General features: G+C 45.7%; 1 protein-coding gene across 10 annotated transcripts in view; it reads right to left on the bottom strand.

Moving 5' to 3' along the window:
• Nucleotides 1–17,843, bottom strand: part of EPHA5 (EPH receptor A5) — a 232,952-nt gene extending 215,109 nt beyond the window's left edge. For 6 of the 10 annotated variants that reach the window (XM_053363669.1, XM_053363670.1, XM_053363671.1 and 3 more), the window contains exon 1: nucleotides 17,426–17,843. In XM_053363669.1, coding sequence (XP_053219644.1) covers nucleotides 17,426–17,522 — 97 coding nt within the window. In that variant the 5' untranslated portion in view covers nucleotides 17,523–17,843. The remainder of the gene's footprint in view (nucleotides 1–17,425) is intronic. The other 4 variants (XM_053363665.1, XM_053363666.1, XM_053363667.1 and 1 more) reach the window with 2 other exon arrangements.
• Nucleotides 17,844–24,032: the final 6,189 nt, after the last annotated feature.

The raw sequence follows: 24,032 nt of genomic DNA, 5'->3' as shown, positions 1-24,032 counted from the left end.
CTTGGGCCTCCAGCTGTTTTTAGACTACAACTCCCATCATCCCTCGCTAGCAAGACCAGTGGTCAAGGATGATGGGAATTGTAGTCCAAAAACAGCTGGAGGCCCAAGGTTGGGGAACACTGCTCTAGACGTTTTGAGGCTACAATTCCCATCATCCCTGACCACTGATCCTACTAGCTAGGGATCATGGGAGTTGTAAGCCAAAAACATCTGGAGGGCCAAGTTTGAGGAAGTCTGGGATATAGGCTTTGTGGTGTCATCCATATGTAATTCATCTCTCATCAGCCTCCACCTGCATGGCCAGTGGTCAGAGATGCTGAGAGTTGCAGCAACATCTGCAAGGAATCATTTTGGCTGCCCCTGCAGTGAAGTGTTCATGCAGCAAGTACCTGCTCTGGCTAGAAGCCCAAGTTGAAGGTGACAACAGAGCTCCAATGCTGTCCCAGAAGACCATCTTGCCCAGACCTCTCGGCTGTACCAAAGCGTTCAAGCTCCTTCATCATTAGAAGTCAAAACTTTTCTCCCCTCGTAAATCCTTATTGATTTCATTGCTCCACAGCAATTACTTGTTTCCCTGCCGTTCTCCCTGTTGTGTTAAGTAATTCTGCAAAGCTGTAAATCCAAACCACTCCTGAAACCAAGAGACGGATTCAGTGATCTAGGAAATCAAAACGCAAAAGACAGGTGAAACCCCCACAAGAAATCAAAACGCCACTGTACGAAGCAAATACTTTATTAATTATTTGCATGAAAGAAAAGGAGAATTTATACTAGGATGAATCTATTTAGGTGCTACAGAAAGCCAGCTATGGAAGGAAATTGGTTATAAATAGCCTTTATGCTCAACACACCATCTGAAGAAGAACATGTGTACAATGGAATGAGCTCCCAAAATGAAACAAGAAACAATTCTCTCTTGGAGGGGACCAACATACTCCTTCCTTAACAAGCAGCATTTGCAGGATGCTAAAGATGCTGCTCTCTGTTTGAAAAAGTGAAAAGCCTCCCAGGTCTGGGGCAAAGTCTATTTCTGCACCAAGCTGTAAGCTCACTTGATACTGGTTCAGTTCCATGATGCACAGCCAAGCTAGACATACAAGGGAGCCTTCAAGCTTCCACGAAGTCTGCACATCTCCAGAGGTGAACTGGGTCTTCCCAACTGGAACCTGGTACACAAAAGATGGGTGCAGACGAGGACCTAGATTCACATCTGGCCATGGACTGGCTGGGTGCAGAGGAGTGGAAGGAGGTACCAGCTAGGGAAACCCCAAGTGAAAAGGCTCAGAGCCAGAGGATTGGTGGTGGGATGACGATGAGTGGTCAGAGGAAGAAGAATGAGCAGACCGATTCCAGGTGGAAAAATCTAAATTGGAAACAGAATTGTTAGAATCCAAAACTAAGACTTTGTCAAAAATGTATAACTTGCTGCTGAAATGGAATACTCAGGATGAGACGGTTAAATCGGTAATGATTAAGTGGGCACAAGACGTTGGACACAATATTATGTTTGCTGACTGGGAACAGTTGTGGACCACCGGGATTAAATTTACGGCATGTAATGCCTTAAGAGAGAATATTATGAAAATGATATACAGCTGGTACATGACCCCAGTCAAGCTTGCAAAAATCTATCATTTGCCCGATAATAAATGTTGGAAATGTAAGGAAACTGAAGGTACATTCTTTCACCTTTGGTGGACGTGCCCTAGGATTAAGGCTTTCTGGGAAATGATATATAATGAATTGAAAAAGGTATTTAAATATACCTTCTTGAAGAAACCAGAGGCCTTTCTCTTGGGCATGGCCGGCCAAGTGGTGCCAAAGAAGGACAGAACTTTTTTTATGTATGCTACAACAGCAGCAAGAATACTCATCGCAAAGTATTGGAAGACGCAAGATCTACCCACTCTGGAAGAATGGCAGATGAAACTGATTGACTGTATGGGATTGGCAGAAATGACGAGCAGAATCCGTGACCAGGGAGAAGAGTCGGCAGAAGAAGATTGGAAAAAATTTAAGGACTATTTACAGAAATATTGTAAAATTAAGGAATGCTGAATGATGTTGGATTGAAATTGAGTGGTTTCTAGCTGTAATGATATAAAGGAACATGGATGAAAAAAAGGGTTTGGATAGAAAATAAGGTGATATTATAAGCTGTAATGCTTTAAGTTAAGGATTTGCTGAACAAAGAATTTAAAAGGGAATACAAGAAGGGGAGGTATGAGGAGGTCAGAGAAATATGTTAATGAAAAGATTGCATTTTGAACTATATGTTTTTTTTATTTTATTTTTTTGTTTGTTTTTTGTTTGTATAAAAAATTGAAAATCTCAATAAATATCTTTTTTTAAAAAAGAAGAAGAAGAAGAATGAGCAGACCGGGAGGAGGAGGTGTCAAAAGAGGCAACAGGGTTGAGTGAGCAGGGAGAGTCTGTGGCAGACAGAACTCCAGAGGCAGAGATGAGGCAAGCTGCTGAGGAAGCCAGGGGGTCTCCCTTTTGCTACAAGTTACTCTCCTCTGGTCCCCCAGAACCTGAAGAGGTATGGAGACGGTGGAGCAAAGATGATGTGGAGCATCAGACTGCTTGGGAAGAAACCATGGGGAGAAGGAGACTTAGGGAGCTGTGGGAAAGCAAGGACCTTCAAGTCCCCACAGCTGCCTCATTGGGGCAAGATCTTCCAGGAAGAGTTGCTGTGCTCTCTAGGCCTGGCCTCCTGGGCTGTTAACTTCACTGAAGCCATGTGAATTATTGCTGACCTGCTCCAAGTGCCCACCTCTGTTACTGGAGACGCACAAAGACTTGTAAGGCCTCATGTGTGCCTGACGTCACCAGATACATGCCAGGGTCTAGAGCAGAACTGAAGGCTTGGGCTATGGACTGCCTACATTTTGAAAAGGTCAAAATTTTCATCTCTTTAAGCACACAGACAGGCACACACACAATTGCTAAATTGGGAAAATTTGGGCATAGGGCAAAAGACTTCCTAGCTTCTGTTTTAAAGAGCCACTATCCCTTTAAGACCAGGTGAGGAAGAACAGGCACTTATGATATGATGCTAACACTGTTTATGCATGTAGGAGGCCGCCAGAACAAAGGCTCAAGCACATAGAACAGGAAGAGTTTTCCTGTGGTGGCAACAGACAGCAGGCTGCATTGTGCCATTTTGCAACTTTGACCCAGCCTCACTAATCAATACCTAATTGGGTAAGGAGGGCGTCGGAGAGAGAAAAGAACTCCTCTGCATTTTGAAATGGATGCAATTCTACTAGAAAAGCATTTTGCTAGAAGTTTGGGTAATCCAATACCCCGATATGCATTTTTAAAAGAATGCAATTAACAAAATATGTCATGCATACTATTAAACTAGATAAGGTGGGAGAACAGAGAGTGACACAGAAAAAGCTCAACTACAGGCAACAAAACTGCCTGAATTCTTCTGTTGCTTCAGTTAAAGAAATTTGAGCTACCCTAACCCTTTCAGCAAGACCTTCAAATTTAACAAGTGAGGTCCCTCAAAAAAAAATAAAAAATGCAGTGGTGAGAATCCCCTGTTCCGACAGAAATGTTCCTCTTCAGAGCTCCAGCAAACAAGGAACAGCTTTTTAGGGTACAAAATCTGAACTCTATTTGTGCAAGTGTTTTGCTTTGTTTTCCAGTCTTGAATAAAACAATTCTTTTAACTATGGTACCCCTGGTAATTACCCATGGTAATGCAGATGATGTAACCCCCCCCCCAAAAAAAAACAATACCCATGATTGCATTAATTACCTTTATTTCCATTTAATTTCATTAACACCTGCATTTTAAAATAAAATGGAAGAGAATGGGTCAAAGTAAGGTTGATAGTTTGAACTGCAGTTTTAGGAAGCCTCTGGAGGTTCCCCGGTTCATGAACACACTAGTATCCACTAAAGAATCAACAAAATTCTAGATTTCATGGACACAGGAAAGAATGAAAGTACAGTGGTACCTCAGGTTAAGAACTTAATTCATTCCAGAGGTCCGTTCTTAACCTGAAACTGTTCTTAACCTGAAGCACCACTTTAGCTAATGGGGCCTCCTGCTGCCGCTGCGTGATTTCTGTTCTCATCCTGAAGCAAAGTTCTTAACCTGAGGAACTATTTCTGGGTTAGCGGAGTCTGCAACCTGAAGCGTATGTAGCCCAAGGTACCACTGTACATTAACAACTTAGACGAGATGAACCTTCACGTTCCCTTCCATCCTTGCAATTCTATGATTCTAGGAACTTCTGCTAAGGTTCTGAAATCCGAGAAAGGCTATGCATAGTTTGTGTGAGAGGAGACCTCAATTCCTCCGCCATTTCCCCATCCTTCTCTAAGGGCTAAAGCTATAGAATTAGCACCCTGGTTCAGCAGTGGAAGAAGCCGCTTGGGCCCCTGGGGTGATGCGCCAAGGCGCGGGCCGCACATAGGGGCAGGGCAAGGGTGGGGCGAGCTGCCCATAGGGGCAGGGCGCAGCGTGGGCCTCCAGAGTCTGCCTGCCTCCTCCCACTCAGCCGCCCTACAGCTGGGGGAGAGGCAGGGGGTGGACCATTTGGGCAGCGCAGAACCCGCGCGCACCGAAGCTCTGACTCACTGCAGGCCCCGCGGTGAGTGCCGCCCAGCATTTTGTCACCCCCCTCAGTGGTGACACCTGGGGCAACCCGTAACCACCGCCCTCCACCCCTGCCCTGGTCAACTAGACTAACCTTCAAGCCTAGCCTTCTTTTCTCTGTACAAATCCCATACTTCCAAGAAAAACTCCAGCTACAGTGGTACCTCGGGTTACGTAGTTAATTCTTTCCGGAGGTCCGTACTTAACCTGAAACTGTTCTTAACCTAGAATCATAGAATCATAGAGTTGGAAGAGACCACAAGGGCCATCAAGTCCAACCCCCTGCCAAGCAGGAAACACCATCAGAGCACTCCTGACATATGGTTGTCAAGCCTCTGCTTAAAGACCTCCAAAGAAGGAGACTCCACCACACTCCTGGGCAGCAAATTCCACTGTCAAACAGCTCTTACTGTCAGGAAGTTCTTCCTAATGTTTAGGTGGAATCTTCTTTCTTGTAGTTTGGATCCATTGCTCCGTGTCTGCTTCTCTGGAGCAGCAGAAAACAACCTTTCTCCCTCCTCTATATGACATCCTTTTATATATTTGAACATGGCTATCATATCACCCCTTAACCTCCTCTTCTCCAGGCTAAACATGCCCAGCTCCCTTAGCCGTTCCTCATAAGGCATCGTTTCCAGGCCTTTGAAGCACCACTTTAGCTAATGGGGTCTCCTGCTGCCGCCACGCCGCTGGAGCATGATTTCTGTTCTCATCATGAAGCAAAGTTCTTAACCTGAAGCGCTGTTTCTGGGTTAACAGAGTCTGTAACCTGAAGCGTATGTAACCCGAGGTACCACTGTACTATAAAAACCCTGAAAACAAACAATGCAAGCCAAATTATACCAATTCACTTAATTCAGAAGTTTTATTTCAGAAGTGCAAACAAGGTTATCACTTAAGTCAATTTGTGCCCTGGGTGAAGTTCTTGCATTTGTGGAGGGAAGAAGAAGAAGAAGAAGAGGAGGAGGAGGAGGAGTCTGGATTTGATATTCCATTTTATCACTACCGGAAGGAGGCTCAAAGCGGCTAACATTCTCCTTTCCCTTCCTCCCCCACAACAAACACTCTGTGAGGTGAGTGGGGCTGAGAGACTTCAGCGAAGTGTGACTAACCAAGGTCACCCAGCAGCTGCATGTGGGGGAGCGGGGACGTGAACCTGTTTCACCAGATTACGGGTCCACCGCTCTTAACCACTACATCACACTGGCTCAGCTCCCTCTCTCTTAAAAATGAGCACATGCCGTTTGTAACCAAGGTGCTCCCTTGCCTGGAACAGATTAGGGCCTTTGTGCAAAGCAAAACGAAGCTTTACAGACGCCCTTTCCCCCAAGAGACGACGCCTTGGTAGAAATCACAATTACAACACATGGAAAATGCTGAAAGTTCCATCCATGCAATGGAAACAATTGTTCACTTTCCTAAAGCTCACCGTTTCCTTCCTCTTTCTCTTGAGGAATCGTGTCACCTGGGAAAACAAAGGCGTGCGCTGCTTTGAAAAGGTCTTACACACTGATTCTGCAAGGCTACTCTGCAGAATCCAGCCACAAACCCTGGAATACCATTTGATGGGGAGCAAGAGTGGGAAAGTGGTATGGCACTCATGTGCTGTTGTGGACTTCCCACAGACATTTGGCTGGCCACTGTGAGAACAGAATGATGGACTATGTAGACCATGGGTATGCAAACTAAGGCCCAAGGGCCGAATCCGGCCCAATTGCCTTCTAAATCCAGCCCGTGGACAATCCAGGAATCAGCATGTTTTTACATGAGTAGAATGTGTGCTATTTAAAATGCATCTCTGGGTTACTTGTGGGACATAGGAATTCGTTCATTTGCTCCCCCCCCCCCAAAAAGAAATATAGTCCAGCTCACCACATAGTCTGAGGGACAGTGGACCGGCCCCCTGCTGAAAAAGTTTGCTGGCCCCAGTTCTGATGTAGACCTTTGGTCTGACCAGCACAAAGGAATGTGGGAAAATCTTAGAAAACATAACCCACAGGCCACACACAGATAAGCAAGCTCACTTTTCACTGCTACAGTTTGGCATTGAAGCTGGTCTTCGAATTTGAACTTTTTCCTTGTAAAGAATGTATATACAGTGGTACCTCGGGTTACAGACACTTCAGGTTACAGACTCCGCTAACCCAGAAATAGTTCCTCAGGTTAAGAACTTTGCTTCAGGGTGAGAACAGAAATCACGCGGCGGCAGAAGGCCCCATTAGATAAAGTGGTACTTCAGGTTAAGAACAGTTTCAGGATAAGAATGGACCTCCAGAACAAATTAAGTTCTTAACCCGAGGTACCACTGTATATATACATATAAAATACATGCATCTACATTTGCACAACTGTGAAGTGGCTGATTACAAGGATGCATAAAGACAGCCACAAACGCCTTTTGTAAGAATTTTTCTGTAAACAGAGAACAGGGCTCCTTGAAGGGTCCTTGATGGAGAGTGATAATTAGGCCTTGGCAAAATGCTACGGTGAAAGGGTAGGTTTGCTTGGAAACATTTGCAGAAGCAACCGGAAGCAAAATGACCCCAAAGACAGGATTACTTAGTAAGAACTCAGTAAGAACTCCATAAATAGCTATAGTTTGGAGGGTGGAAGACACACACATAGTTCTGCTAGTTCACAATGAAGGTTCTAACAGGAAATAAATATTTTAAAAATTCAGGTTTCTAGTGATCGTGGGTAACACGGACATATTGGTCTTATATTTTAACCCTTTAGACTTCTTTCCCACAAATGGGTTCTATGCTATGTACCTATAGACATAAAGAGCAGCTAAAAATGAAAGCATCAATTTACAGGCTCACTTTGGCCCCAGTATCTTATCTGCATGATTTTTTAGCCCTCACTGTTATTCAGATAGGTTGGAGTGGGATTGAAACCAAAGGCTCTCAGAATACACACTTCCATTTTCACTACCTTCAGGGGCTGTACCCCAAAACATCACACAACAATCCAAATCATGTGGTAATTCAAACCTAATAAAAGTTGAGGGAAACCTGGAACATGCTGTTGTAGAAGGCTTTGACCAAAGTTTCACAGAATTGTAGAGTTGGTAAGTTATCTAGTCCAACCCTCTGAAATGCAGGAATCTCAACTAGATCATACATGACTATTGGCCGCCCAACCTCTGCTTCAAAACTTCTAAGGAAGGAGAGGACACCACCTTCCAGGGAAATCCGTTCCACTGTCAAACATCTCTTACCATCAAAAAGTTATTTCTGATGTTTAACCTGAATCACCTTTCTTGTAACTGAAGGAGCATCTCCACCCCCATCGTTCTACCCGGACACTGAGGTCCAGCACTGAGGGCCTTCTGGCAGTTCCCTCACTGCGAGAAGCCAAGTTACAGGGAACCAGGCAGAGGGCCTTCTCAGTAGTGGTGCCCGCCCTGTGGAACGTCCTCCCACCAGATGTCAAAGAGAACAACAACTACCAGACTTTTAGAAGACATCTGAAGGCAACCCTGTTTAGGGAAGCTTTTAATGTTTGATGTACAGTATTACAGTATTTTAATATATATTTTTTGGAAGCCACCCAGAGAGGCTGGGGAAGCCCAGCCAGATGGGCGGGGTATAAATAAATAAATTATTATTATTATTATTATTATTATTATTATTATTATTATTATTACTTGAATCCATTGGTTTGGGTCCTACCCTCTGGGGCAAGAGAAAACAAGCTTGCTCCATCTTCCATGTGACAGCCCATGAGATATTTGAAGATAGTTATCATATCTGCTCTCAGTCTCTTCTTATCCAGGCTAAACATACCCAATTCCCTCAACCGTTCCTCATAAGGCTTGGTTTCCAGATCCTACGTCATTTGGGCTACCCTCCTCTGCACACATTCCAGCTTGTCAATATCCTTAAACTGTGGCATCCAGAACTGGGCCCAGTATTCCAGGTGTGGTCTGACCAAGGCAGAATGGACTATTACTTCCCTTGTTCTGGACACTAGACTTCTGCTGAAGCAGCCTAGAATTGCATTCACTTTTTTTGCTGCTGCTGCATCACATTGTTGACTGTGAAGCTTAAAGCAAGTCAAGACAGCTACTGGATAAAATTGAGCATTTTATTTTCATCAGGTAAATATGAAACAGCTGCATATGGAAAGTATTGGATAAATATTCATATTTAAGCAATGTTCAAATTTGTTTTGTTGTTGTTGTTGTTGTTTAGTCGTGTCCGACTCTTTATGACCCCATGGGCCACAGCATGCCAGGCACTCCTGTCTTCCACTGCCTCCCGCAGTTTGGTCAAACTCATGTTAGCAGCTTTCAGAACAACCATCTCGTCCTTTGTCGTCCCCTTCTCCTTGTGCCCTCAATCTTTCCCAACATCAGGGTCTTTTCCAGGGAGTCTTCTCTTCTCATGAGGTGGCCAAAGTATTGGAGCCTCAGCTTCAGGATCTGTCCTTCCAGTGAGCACTCAGGGCTGATTTCCTTAAGAATGGATAGGTTTGATCTTCTTGCAGTCCATGGGACTCTCAAGAGTCTCCTCCAGCACCATAATTCAAAAAAAATTGTTTTAGCATGCTTATATTCAGATTACTTAGTATTCCAGCTATTGCAGTATTTAAGATTGGGGGTGGTATCAATTTTTTAAAAAAAGAAAGAAAGAAAGAAATCAAGTTTATCCAGTTTGTAAGAAATTGCATGATGTGCCAACAGAATACATTTGAGCTTAGTGAGAGAAGGTTAAAGCAGATTTGTAGCCTACTTATAGGGACTTCACATATGGACGCACCTAATTAATTTAATGCATTGATGTAACAACATGCATGATTGATGGAATAATGCTGTGTCTATCATGACAGCACACTCTCCATGCAAGTCAATTATCAGCAGGATGTCCCATCTCACAAACTCTAGTGGTCTGTCCCCCTTCCTTCTCTTTAAATCATGCATATAAAAAGTAAAACCCACATTCTAAGAATGCGGGAACAAGTGACTTAATATGAGCGCCTGTTCTTCTCAAATCATCAAGACAATTAGGTTCATCAGCCTTAGATTTAATTTCTCCAAATTTACACTGTATAATTATATCTGGGAATCACTTTTATCTCTCTCACACACACTTATTAGTTTTTAAAAAGGATGCTGGTGTCAGCAGTTATTTCTCCTACAAGTTGCCTGATTAACATACATTTCAATCTTAGATTTTTTTTATTTTAAAAAAAACAACTCTCAACCCTAAACACATTTACTGAGAAGTGAATCCCACTGAGTTTCATGGCTTACTTTCTTGTGATTGTGCTCAGATGGCAGTTTCAAAATAATAACCAACAAATTATTTTGTTGCTACATACATATAGCTAACAGTGGAAAAAATATAAATAAAACTTATAGGGAAAGCTACATTAAGTGCAATTTTTTCCCTTAATTTTATTGTCTTCCAATCTTCTTAGCCTCCACATTGGGTATTCATTAGAGGGAAAAGCATGAAGAAAATAGAATCTTGTATTCTAGTGCTCCCTCTTTTGTCAACTGGAGACTAAAAGATAGCACTAAGGAAGATCCAAACTATGTAGGGATTGTATTTACTCTGCACATCTCCATGGTTTCCTTTTCCAGAAAAGGACAAAACAAGAACAAGTTCAATTGCAACTTTACAACCTTGACTAAAGGCCAAACTAGATGGGGCATTAATTGCAGGAATGCAATTAACATGCACATTTTTGTTAATAGCAACCATGGAGAAGCCTTAAAGGCTCCAGGACCCTGGGGGTGAGGAGACAATGTTTAACTCTATCTCTCCCTGACAAGTCGAAATAAAGAAATAAAATGTCCAGTAGCACCTTAGAGACTAACTAAGTTTGTTCTGGGTATAAGCTTTCATGTGCATGCACACTTCTTCAGACAAGGTCAGTTCTGAGAAAAATCACCTCTCCAAAGCTGCCATAGTTGTCGTGATAAAGTATGGTAAATGCTAAACAGGAAATAGAGAAGGGAAACTGCAAAGGAGGGATGCAACAAACTCACATTGTTTCTGATCCTCTAAACTAGGGGATCCTCTAATCGTTTTTTCCCTGTGGGCCACACAGAATAAAAACTTGCTCTCACCACACCAGGTTGTTGTTGTTGTTTTAATTGATAAAAAATAGATTGGAAAACAAAAAGAAACAACTTCTAGCAGTGCTTGATTTATAACACAGTACAGAGCTACTTTATAATATGATCAGAAAGTATAAAACAATGCAGCTGCATAAGAACATAAATCATTCCCAAAATATAATGATAAATGAGCCTTTTACATATGTACTTTAAGTATGTATACAAACTCAATGTGTGAGCTTGCTTTTCCCCAGTACAGTGGTACCTCGGGTTACAGACGCTTCAGGTTACAGACTCCACTAACCCAGACATAGTACCTCAGGTTAAGAACATTGCTTCAGGATGAGAACAGAAATCGCACCGCGGCAGTGGGAGGCCTCATTAGCTAAAGTGGTGCTTCAGGTTAAGAACGGACCTCTGGAATGAATTAAGTTCTTAACCCAAGGTACCACTGTAATCTCATTGATATTGGGTCTAATTTGAGACAATCAAACTCTCCTCTCCTCATCAACACAAAAAAGCCTTTCTCTTTTCTGATCTTTCATATTTGTCTGAGTTGAAAATCCCTGTTCACAACAATTTGTTGTAGAGAACTGTAGAAGAATAGCCAATGCTCTTGAAGAGAGGTACTGATACTGTTTCCGGTTGGGCATCAAAACAAAAGTTATTTTGAAACTGGGCTGGACTATATTACACTGTTTCTTTGATTGTTTCTTTGATTGTCTTTGGATCTTCCAGCCACTCTTGCCACACCCTTTGAGAACCATTGCTCAGTCTGAACCATAAATGGAGCCACTATGATACAACATCTCCCTTGAGCGCACTATGAAAACACCTGTACGTACATTTACAGCACAATACTTCATCTGAAGTTCAAGTAACAGCTTGATCCCCACACCTGCTTTTTATTATTATTATTTATTTTTTGCAGAAAGGGAATGAAAACTACTTGGCAAAGCAATACGTGAAACAGAGCTTCTCGGAGACAGCGCTTATTATTTACTATTTATAATATTTCAAGACTGTCAGGTGCTGCTTGTACATGCTATTTGGTGTACATAAAATGGCATGCTAACAGTGCAACCCTATATGTGGCTACCAGGAGTGGGGAATTCACTGAGTTCCAAAGGACTTCCTCCCACGTAAGTGAGTGCAGGATTGTAGCCTACAAGTTACAATACATGCAATTAAACAAACAGTGCTGAGCTAAAACCGTAATACCCTTAGCACAGGCATCACCAAACTTGGCCCTCCAGATGTTCTGGGACTACAATTCCCATCATCCCTGACCACCGGTCCTGTTAGCTAAGGATGATGGGAGTTGTAGCCCCAAAACATCTGGAGGGCTGAGTTTGGGGGTGCCTGCCTTAGCAGCACAACTGAGCAGCAAGTACCTATTAAAAAAAAGAGCTAGGTCTTGACCAGTAAAGTATAGCAGTGATGTCATTAGAGTGCTAATCAAAAACCTATTTCAGCCTTGCATTGCTTTCTGGAGATCTTGACGAGTGCTTTTCAACTTAGCTGCTTTAAAGTATCACTGCTGATCCACTCATAATTCTGAAGAGCAGGCAGGTTAACTTTTAGAAATCTCTCTATCCAGAACCAAATCCTCTAACATTCACTCAGATGTAACAGCGATATAATATTTGTTACAAGGCCACAGAAAATTCCAATTATTAGCTCTCAAAGAAAAGCGGGGTGGGAGGGGGGAGACCAGTGCCTTTACAAAGCCAAGCGATTAAAGATCTTTGCCGGAAAATTAAACTTCATAAAAATAAAAAAGTCTATTTGAATTATACAGCAAGATTCTTTAATAGTTTCAAGACTCGTTCATTTTAATGGGGGAGAGTTAAGAATATGCCAACTCGCTGAAATCAATGAAATCTTGATTGGGCCCATAATCTTCTTTTTTTAAAAAAACCTGACACTGGTTATAAAAGTGGAGTTTAAGCTTTTTCCATCAGCCTGCAGAACCAGCTCAAGTGATCCTCAGTTCTATTCCACATGTTGGAAGGAGTACAGCTACGCTTCGGGGAGCTGAACTTCCAAGGACCCTAGAAAAAGGACATTAGTGACTATTGTCGCAATGAATGGTGGCTGGCTCTCTGCAAGGCGAGCCACTTCCACAGACAGTGTTGTTTGGTCATAATTGGCCAAGGCACCCCCTGGTGTGCAAAGCATTTGTCAAATAATGCCTGTTTACAAATAAACTTCCAAATGGTACCAACTGGCCATTAGCGAATAAACCCTGGTTCACTTCTAATGCCATGCCCCTCTTAAAAGGGCAGGAACAGAGGGTGAACGGAAGCAGCCAAGTAGACAAGGTGCAACAATCCTGTATCTGACTGCATAATTCATTGGTTATTTTCCAACGTTCCCCCCCCCCCCGGCCTCTTCCAAATTTGGCTGTTCAGTTTCAAGCCAATAACCTGCTCAGTTCCACAAAGTCAGTCGTTCCTGCAGCACGTATGTTGACTTTGTAGGATGTGACTAGGGTTAATTTCATTTTGCCATGCTAATGAAATATTAGGAGGGCATAACTGAAAAGGCTCCCCACACATCTCAAAGTTATGAGCTGCAAGATACACTGTCCCAAAAGATGGATCTGGGAAAACAGTCTGTTACAGCAGCCCTTACTCTCTCCCGGAGCTAAAATTTTCAGTCAGCACTGTGCACACAACTCTGGGCTTTTTGACCGAGTACTTTCCAGTCAGAAACTATGTTTTCCTAAGGGAATAAACCCATGCTTTCCATCTAAGCAGAAAGACATCCAGGCCCCTCACTAAAACATTATGCATTATAGCATCAACTGATCTCTGCCAAGGTATAAATACAGTCACTTCCTAGCTATATTTTGCCTTCCTCAATCCATCTTTCTGGGAGTGCCAACTTTTTGAAAACACACACATACAGTATATTGTATTTACAAATACACCTAATTACCCATCAGGAAACTCTGTCAGTCTAAGACTTAATTCAAAAATCGTGCCACACCATGGCTGAGGAAGCGAAACCATGATATGTCACGGCACTGCATTGGCAAACTGTGGTTTGTGGTCATCTAGCAAATAAAAAGCCACAATATGTGTTAAATGCACTTTGTGTAACATATGCTTTGGCAAACTGTAGTCATGCTATTAATCCATCTCTATAGGTCACTATGTCTAGAGACGAGTGCTAAATACGGGAGATCTTAACCATGGTGGCCTTAGGTTAAAGGTAATGTGACCCCTGACCATTAGGTCCAGTCGTGGCCGACTCTGGGGTTGCGGCGCTCATCTCGCTTTATTGGCCGAGGGAGCCGGCGTACAGCTTCTGGGTCATGTGGCCAGCATGATTAAGCCTCTTCTGGCGAACCAGAGCAGTGCACGGAAACACCGTTTACCTTCCCGCCAGAGCGGTCCCTATTTATCTACTTGCACTTTGACGTGCTTTCGAACTGCTAGGTTGGCAGGAGCAGGGACTGAGCAACAGGAGCTCACCCTGTCGTGGGGATTCGAACCGCCGACCTTCTGATTGGCAAGTCCTAGGCTCTGTGGCTTAACCCACAGTGCCACCCGCGTCCCTTGGCCTTAGGTTGCAAAGTGTAATTAGCACAAACCACCGTCTGGGTTTTTTCCCGAACTGATCCCATCTCTCTATGTGATCAGCAATGGAGACCTGGCTTAGGAGATTTCTCCCACAAAGAAAGGACTCCCAGCAGATTTCACAACCATTCTCCTAATTAAGATGCTTGTGAACATTTTCCAAGCCCCAAATCCATCAGCCTCTCGTTACCATATCAGTGCAGATCAGCGGGGTGAGCAAGGTAAAATGCCTTTGTGTTAGAAATGTCTAATGTCCTCCATCCAGTCATCCAGATGATAGCATTTGGCACATAAATATTATTCCACGAAGGGCAGATCAAACAGTTCAATCAAACATCAATATAACTATAGACACAGCTATTCTAATTATTGAGGCTAACACCCCATGCACAAGTATTCAGGTGTTACAATAACTTATTCTAACAGCAAACTCATGCATTCGGTGCCGACAGCATTGCAGCCAAAAAAAGGGCAACTGTAGGGTGGAGGAGATATCCCTGAGGTTTGCAAAATGACAGTCTTGAAACCGGGGGCAGTGAAGGCTAAACACCCTCAGTAGCCACAGAAAGGAAATGTCCTGCTGAGAGAGAATGGCTGGCAGGAACACTGCAGCAGTTTGTTGCAGACCCCACAATTTAGGCTTTTCCGTGGGGGTGGGATTACACCTATAAAGAGGGTTTTGTTTTGTTTTGACAAATCATTTTCTTCTGGGTGATAGTCAGGAAACCTTTCTCTCAGCTCACATCACATAGAGGCATTGCCAGTAAGGCTTTGACTATCAAACCACGCAGTATAACAAGACCAATCCTCATCTATATAAGCTAGCGACAAACCTTGTTATGCGTTGGCTTCAAAATAAAAGAACTATTAGATGCCAATAATCTTCCAAAGGCATCTGGCTTTCCTGTTGCAAAATTGCTCATTTACTGTCCTGTTCCCAGAACACACAAACACTCCCATCAGATCTCACTGTATCTTGATTTCATTGCACGGCAAAGGCTATCATCCCAGGAATTATGAAAGCAACTGAAAGAGATAAGAAATCCCACTTCTCTTTGGTGACAGGAAGAACTGGGTTTCCTCACCCCTCGCTGAGGAGTTTCTGCTCCCCCCCTCACACCTTTGACCCAACACATGCAAAAATGGTACCTGAGTCTTATAACCCCCACTTAAGCTCACCATACTAGAATATGGAGGGGGGAAATGCTATAAAAATAGGGGAGGTCATTTATAAACACCTCTTTATACAGACTTCATATAGCTCAAGTTAAGTGAGCAGAATGAACTGGCTTTCATACACACGAAGTAGCTCTACAAATAAGTCACTTTGGAGTTATTTTTCCATCTAAATGCATACTATCCAAGCCATTCCCAAACCCTTCAACCAACTCACACGCAGGAATTCTAAAGGCACCTCCAACTTTTAATTTTATAAAATTATATTAAAAAAATTATAGGGGGGGGGTTCTTCAGCTGATAAGAGCTAGGAATAAGACCTGCCAGCTATTGCCACTGACGCAGAAATATGCCTTAGGAAGGGACAGGCAACCTGCTTGCTGGATGCTGGGTTTTTCTTTGCTCATCCTAGCCCCACAGAATCTGAGGGGAAGCACTTCTTCTCCCAGACTAATCCCCTGCACTCCAGAAGAGCCATCTCCACAGCTCTACACACTGAATCCTCTTTCTCTTTTAACTATGTGATCCTGCCAGCCCAAATAAGACAAAAACGGTATTGAACAGCCCACTGAAGCAAAGTCTTCTAAGCCTGCGGTGGCCACCACAATCATGGAAAGATGCTGAAATCACGTATGATTTAGCATGAGATTCCTGCGTCATAGGGGGTTGGTCTAGATGACCCTTAGGGATCCCTTGCAATTCTGTGAAAATGGTTCTTTCTGGACCATCAGCTATCAGTGTGAGTCGTATTCAGAAGGCCCTTGTATTCTGCAAAACAACTACCACCCCTTATACTGTATGTATAACCAGAAGTTGTTTAGGCTAAAATGCAAACAAATCTTCACTCGCACACTTGCAGTGAAAGATCAGGAAAAAATTGCCCACACTTTTACCTCTAGGTTTTTAAAAAAACCTCCTTTTGTCAACTATTTTTTTTTCTCCACTGCTTCAGTATCAACATCAGCCAAGCATGTAGGCATTAAAAGCAGGTGAAGATTTTCCTGGTCTCGAAAAAAAAGCAATGGGGGAAAACTTTGCTGGGGAGATTTCTGCCTGGATGTAACAGGAGCCAGGCAAGTTCTTTCCCCCGCATAAAGTGCTGCTCTTATTCACCCCCCTACCCAGTGCTATTTTTCTAAAAAAAAAAAAATGTTTAGGGGTACTCTCATTTTCCTACTCCTATTGAAATGCTGCACCTCAATGAGGCCAAACTTAGATTCACAAAATGTTTAGGAGTATGCGTCCCCCTGCGTCCCCCCTCCCCAGAAAAAGCACTGCCTCTACCAGTCGGGAGGATGAGAGGGCAGCTGGGGGCGGCGGGGGGGGGAGAAAAGCGAAGGCGAGAGAAGCAGCTACTGAAATTATCTTAGAGATGAGAAGGGGGAGATGAAAAAGAAGAGCTCGCTCCATGCCAGTGCTTTGCCCAAGCTCCCATCTCCAGCACCGCTACCTCCCACCCGCAACAAACCCGGGAAGATGTGTCAAACCTACGGCCAGGGCGCCCTTGAGCAGGTGCAGAGTGCATTGCCTCCCGGCGCCTGTCTGATACCGCGGAGATCGTGGGCACAACGCCCAGATCGGAAGGGCATGAGAATCTTAATCTCAGGGTCGTGGGTTCGACCCCCGCGTTGGGCAGATTCCTGCATTGCAGGGGGCTGGACTAGATGACCCTCGTGGACCCTTCCAACTCTCCCATTCTATCACGAACTCTGCCGGACGAGCCCGAAACCCCTCTCCTCACCCCTGAGAAGACGGGCTGGAAGGAAAGAACCAACGTGGAGAAAGATGCCCTTTTTTATTTTCATCCTTCCCATCCGGGCAGCTGGATGGACTGCGCCTCCGAAGCCCCTCGAAGCCCGATGCGGGCCGCTAGAAAAGGGTCACGGGCGCCCCGGCAAGCGCTCGCTCGTTCGCTGCCCCCCTCATACCCCGCTACGCCCGGCGCCCTCCCGATCCCTCGCCCGGCGCGCTCACCTTGGCTGCCGGCCGCGCTCCGGAGCGTCCCGCCGGGCAGGAGCAGCAGCGGCAGCAGCACCGCCAGAGGCGGCGCCGGCGGGCGGGCGCGCAGCATCCTCGCTCCGCCCGGGATGGGCTCCGCGCGCGGGCTGCTGCGGCGGCGGCGGCTGCCTCGGCCGGGTCGTCGCCCTCCTCCGCCTTCTCCTCCTCGCCAGAGACGCTGCGGAACCTCCTCGGCTCGGCGTCTGGCCCTGCAGCCGCTCCTCCTCGTCCTCCGTCCCGGTAGCGAGCGGGGGTGGCGACGACGTTGGGAAGCCCCGGCGGCGCGTCTCCAGCAGCGCGCCCGAAACTCCGAGCTCCTGCTTCGCCTTGGTGCTGCTGCTGCGCGCAGCCACCAGCGCGGCGGCGGGGGCAGGGGCGGCGCGCTTAGCTCCGCCCCTGGCTCCTCCCCTTTCCTTGACGGCCCCCCTCCCCCTCGCTAGCATCGCCAAAAAGGTGGAGCTGCCAGAGGGTCCTCTCTTCTGACCCCCCAAGCTGGTTCCCAAGGGTGCCAGTGCGCGGCTATGGAACTAAATGGTGCGTCTTGTTTGCGCGCAAAGTGGGGAGCAAGAGGAATGTGTGGTGTGTTTTTTTTAAAAAGCATTTATCATAGCGGCCCTCGAGGATTCTCGCATGAGCTGCTTGGGATTCCCTCTCGACGGCCTTGGAAAGGCGATCGGCGTCCTGACCGTACGCTGCGCAAACGGTGAGCTGGAGAGCGCGGCTTGCCCGGGGCCAGCGGGCGGTTGAATGGCAGAGGCAGTCTTCGTGAAGGACATGCGAATAAGCTGAAGGAGACCGGCTGGGCCCAAACGAACCAAACGAATTGACATAGCGACCCATGTCACGATTGGCGCATAGGCAGGATCGGCACATAGCTATGCAAATGTCAGATGGGGGTCACCTGGCTTGCCAGTGGTACATGTGGAAAGCAAGCGCACCGCCTTGCCAACAGTGTGGTGCAGCGGCAAAAAAAGCTAATGCTATTCTAGGCTGCGTCAGCAGAAGTATAGTGTCCCGGTCAAGGGGAGTAATAGTCCCACTCTATTCTGCCCTCTATTCTGCACTCTATGCGGGTGGCGCTGTGGGTTAAACCACAGAGCCTAGGACTTGCTGATCAGAAGGTCGGTAGTTCGAATCCCCGTGACGGGGTGAGCTCCCGTTGCTCGGTCCCTGCTCCTGCCAACCTAGCAGTTTGAAAGCACGTCAAAGTGCAAGTAGATAAATAGGTACCGCTCCAGCGGGAAGGTAAACGGCGTTTCCGTGCGCTGCTCTGGTTCGCCAGAAGCGGCTTAGTCCTGCTGGCCACATGACCCGGAAGCTGTACGCCGGCTCCCTTGGCCAATAAAGCGAGATGAGCGTCGCAACCCCAGAGTCGGTGATGACTGGACCTAATGGTCAGGGGTCCCTTTACCTTTACCTTTATTCTGCCCTGGCCAGACCCCACTTGGCGTACTGTGTCCAGTGCTGAGTGCCACAATTTAATAAGGATATTTGCAAGCTGGGATGTGTGCAGAGGAGGCCCACCAAGATGATCAAGGGTTTGGAAACCAAGCCTTATGGAGAACGCTTGAAGGACTTGGGTATGTTCAGCCTAGAAAACAGGAGCCTGAGAGGAGATATATGATAGGTAAAGGTAAAGGTACCCCTGCCCGTACAGGCCAGTCTTGACAGACTCTGGGGTTGTGCGCCCATCTCACTCAAGAGGCCGGGGGCCAGCGCTGTCCGGAGACACTTCCGGGTCACGTGGCCAGCGTGACAAAGCTGCATCTGGCGAGCCAGCGCAGCACACGGAAACGCCGTTTACCTTCCCGCCAGTAAGTGGTCCCTATTTATCTACTTGCACCCGGGGGTGCTTTCGAACTGCTAGGTTGGCAGGCGCTGGGACCGAGCAGCGGGAGCGCACCCTGCAGCGGGGATTCGAACCGCCGACCTTTCGATCGGCAAACCCTAGGCGCTGAGGCTTTTACCCACAGCGCCACCCGCGTCCCCGCCACCCGCGTCTCCTGGAAAACAGGAGCCTGAGAGGAGATATATGATAGCCATCTTCAAATATCCACATGAAGGATAGAATCATAGAATTGTAGAGTTGGAAGGGACCCTGAGGGTCATCTAGTCCTCTCTCCCCCGTGGCCAAGCTGACGCCTTTCTGGGAAGCCCACAAGCACAAGGCCTGCTGCTTTCTGTCCCCGATCCTAGAGGTAGCATACCATTCCTGTTCCACACCACACTTCTAAACACTGGGCTTCCTCTGAAGAACATTAGGAACCCTAGTTTGATAAAAGGTGTGGGGAATTGTAGTTGTGTGAGGAGAAAACTAAAGTTCCCAGGATTATTTTGTTGGCGGAAGCCATGTGTTAGGCATCCTTAGCCAGCCCACGTGACATGAACAAACATTTGTAAAATCAAAACTTTTGATTAAAACATGGTTGCCGCAAAAAGAAATAATAAAATACAGGTGTAGAAATAAATAGCAAGAATGGGTAAACAACAGTGCAGGGGGGGGCAGAATAACATCTCATTTTAAAGGTATGACCAGTGTTTTTAGGAGAGTTAAGAGTTTAGAATGGCAGTTACAAGTTAAGAAACAGAGTTACTAAGCTGTGGGCTGGAGAGAGAGTCAAAAAAGCGGGATGCTGACGTCTGTTTTTGAACCTAGTATTGTGGCAATGGGAGAGGCCAGAACCTCTTCGAATGTAATGCTGGAGATTCCTCCATTGAATTCAGGTTGTATATATGTGTAAATAAACCATGGGTCATAAAGACATCACAGAACTCTGCCGTGCCTCATTGTCAAAAAGGGAACACAGACCCAGGAGCAAACTTGGGTACAATGGTGCCCTGTGTGAGCCCAAAATTTGGCACCCCTCACCACCCCAGGCCTCATGCTGCCTTCCTGAAGGTGGGTAAGGAGGCGCCCGGCTTTGGGAAGGAGGCACGAGGGCTCTGGCAGGGTTCTAGAGCCCTACCACTTCCTTCCCAAAGCTGGGAAAGCTCTGACTAGGTTTTGGGAAGGCGGTGGGAGGACCCTAGGAGCTTGTCAGAGCCTCACATCTCCTTCTCAGCACCCAGTGGGGGCACACAGCCCTAAATATTCCCCCTGACAGACCCTGGTAAGCACATCTGGTACACCTGGAATATCGCACCACTTTGAGATGGGGGGCATGTAACAATATGTTGCTTGGGAGCTCAGCTTTTGTGTTCATGTCCTGCTTGCAGGTTCCGCTTGGCGAAGAAGAAGAAGAAGAGGAAGAAGAAGAGGAAGAAGAAGAGGAGGAGGAGGAGGAGGAGAACACAGGTCTTCGAGTGCTCCAGTTGGAGAACAGCCTTTACCAAAGGTGTCATTGACTTTGAAGATGCTCAAACTCAGGACGAAAGGGAGAAACACGCTAAGAATAAGGCACACTTGGCAAACCCTCACCATGATCAACTCCCACCCAGAAACTTATGTCCCCACTGTGTGGAAGGATGTGTGGATCCAGAATTGGCCTCCACAGTCACTTACAGACTCACTGTTAAAACCGTGTTTATGGAAGACAGTCTTACTCAGCTACGACTGATCACCAAAGAAGAAGAAGAAGGCTAGATGGGTTTCTGGTCTGATCTAACAGGGCTCCTCTTCTGTTGTCTTCCCAATGAGTCCTTTGGGGCTTGACAACAGAGGAGATGAAACCAGAGAGCACTTTGCTTGGAGCTTGCCTTGCCTTGGCTCCACATGCTTTGCTGAAGCTCTCAAAAGCTCTAAAATGATTCGTGAGGAAGAAGTCATGCTGAGTCTTCTTCAGCGAGGCCTCTTCTGTTCTGCGCTCTATAGTTTTATCTTAAATAATGTTATCCACCAATTTACTGGGAGCAGAAGTTAATCTAACCACCATGCGATACCACAGATCCCTGCTGGATCTCTTATTAAATCTTGGCATCATGTTACCTGAATTCCAGTCCTCTGGTAGCCAGTCCTGGAGATATTCCTTTTTTATATAAAGAAGACCAGCAATTTAATATTTGAGTTCTTTCAAGAACTCTTGGGTAGATACCACGCTGGCACCCGCTCTGCTGAAGAAATGGGGGTTGCATTGGATGAATGCTCACAGATGACAGTGCTGAAATAAAATTTATTTAGCCTTTGACATTTACTTCCTCTTGGCACTTACAGAGTTTTATAATCTTCTAATAAGTCATCGTTTAGCCTTGCTTAGTACTGGTATACTCTGATGTCTCATCTTTCCTGATTAAAAAACCCCAACAACCTTATGCCTATATCTGTCATTCCCAGAACTCCCACAGTGTCCTTCTGGGAATGCTATGCCAAAACCAGTCATCCTTCCAGTATAGTAAAGTGAGCAGTTATTGCCATCCAGCTTACAATGCATTTGTTGACAAGGTCTGAACTGCTGCAGGTAATAAATTTTTGCACAACTGTGTGCTATTCAACTGTGAATAAGGGGGCAAGGAAAAGACATTTCAAAGGCAGGAAGCAGGATTCAAACAAACAGCAACAAAGCAGCTCCATTCTAAAAACATTTGTGCTGTGTATTTCCTTTTTTTGTAATATTTCACAACTACAATGGGCACAATTCAGCACTTTTGTTACACTGCAATGGGAAAGATTCAAACGCGTGCTTAGCATTCACTTTGAAATAATAAGACTTAGAAATATCTAACTTTGGATGCATCAACACAACCATCCCTCCTTTCTTCTCTCAAGGAAAGAGATTTCCACCTTTGACATGCAAAGTTAGTAAACAGCACACAGGCCTGAAATATATGTGTGTTACACACACACACACACACACACACACACACCACATAAACAGGAACCCAGTGGCAGCTAGTCCCCCTTGAGAGTGTCAGGCAAAAGGCAAAAAGATGGAGAATGATGGCAGGTGGTACCAACTTCTTCTAACTTTGTTCCTAACTTCTTCCCTGTTGAGGTCTACAGTCTGCGGAACAGGAAGCTGACAGCCAGTGCCATTTGCAGGACTGTATGCTGAAGTGGTCCAAAGAAAAGCAGAGCAATACATTTGCTACCAGCTTAGCTGCATGAGTTGCCAGAAGGAGGTGCACAAAGTGCTATCCAACTGTCTTAGGGACTGTAGGGAGTAGGTGGTGCTGTGGTCTAAGCCACTGAGCCTCTTGGGCTTGCTTATCGGAAGGTTGGTGGTTCAAATCCCCGCGACAGAGTGAGCTCCTGTTGTTCTGTCCCGGCTTCTGCCAACCTAGCACTTTGAAAGCATGCCAGTGCAAGTAGATAAATAGGTACCATTGTGGCGGGAAGGTAAATGACACTTCCATGTGCTCTGGCTTCCATCATGGTCCTCCATGTAGCGGTTTAGTCCTGCTGGCCACATGACCCAGAAAGCTGTCTGTGGACAAACGCCAACTCTCTTGGCCTGAAAGCGAGATGAGCGCCACACCCCATAGTTGCCTTTGACTGGAGTTAACTGTCATGGGGTCCTTTACCTTTACCTTTTTACCTTTTTACCTTATGTACTCCACTCTGGAATTGTGTAGGGTTTATCTCCTCCCAAAGATACCCTGCAAGGCAGCAGAAGTTTAGGACCAGAGTTTTCCTTCTCCTAAGTGGGCTACCTTCCCAGGTTGATGAGTCTCATCCTCTTACTAATTATATGAATATTGATGTTACAAGTGATTTCTTTAAAAATTGTTGTAATGGTTTTATATGGAATATATCGTTCCATGGTTACTGACATTTTTCGAAACACAACATGTAAGAATCAGGAGAAGATCAGGGCAACTGGCCAATCTAGGCCAGTATCCTGTTCTCATAGTGGCCAAGCAGATCACTTGATTACCAGCAACTGGTATACAGAAGCATGCTGCTTCAGATAGTGGAGGCATAAGATAGCTATTGTGACTAGCAGTCATTGACAGCCTTACCCTCCAAGATTTTGTCCTGTCCTCTTTTTAAGTCATCCAAGCTGGTGGCTATCCCTTCAGTCTTGTGCGAATGAAGTCCGTAGCTTGTGTTGTGTGAAGATGTACTTTCTTTTCTCTGCCTTGAATCTCCAAGCACTCAGCTTCATTAGACGACCCCATTGGGTTCTAATATTATGAGAGAGAGAGAGAGAGAGGGAGAAATCTGAAGTGTTACATACATGTTAAGTGTCAGGTTAGCACAAGACATGACATGCTGGCAGTTTAACGAGTTGAGGTTTATTAGCAATAACAGGCTTCCAGCAATCTGAGCTTCCCACAACTCATTCCTCACTGTCGGAGTCAGTTGACGCGACTGGCTTCCTGCCCTTCCCAAGACTAGATATACCCCAGGCCCGCCCCCGCTGCCTGCTGGTCTTCCTTTGTTCTAATTCAGGGATCAGCAAGGTTTACCTCACCTGAGCCGGTTCACTCCAGCAGAGATCCCTCCATGCCCGGACATTGAAGAAAGCGCTGATAGCCTTCTGGCGGTTCCCTCACTGTGAGATGCCAAGTTACAGGGAGCCAGGCAGAGGGCCTTCTCAGTAGTGGCACCTGCCCTGTGGAATACCCTCCCACCAGATGTCAAAGAGAACAACAACTACCAGACTTTTAGAAGACATCTGAAGGCAGCCCTGTTTAGGGAAGCTTT

The sequence above is a fragment of the Podarcis raffonei genome, chromosome 13, assembly GCF_027172205.1.
Source record: "Podarcis raffonei isolate rPodRaf1 chromosome 13, rPodRaf1.pri, whole genome shotgun sequence".
NCBI lineage: Eukaryota > Metazoa > Chordata > Lepidosauria > Squamata > Lacertidae > Podarcis > Podarcis raffonei.
This window is presented reverse-complemented; position numbering and strand designations above follow the sequence as displayed.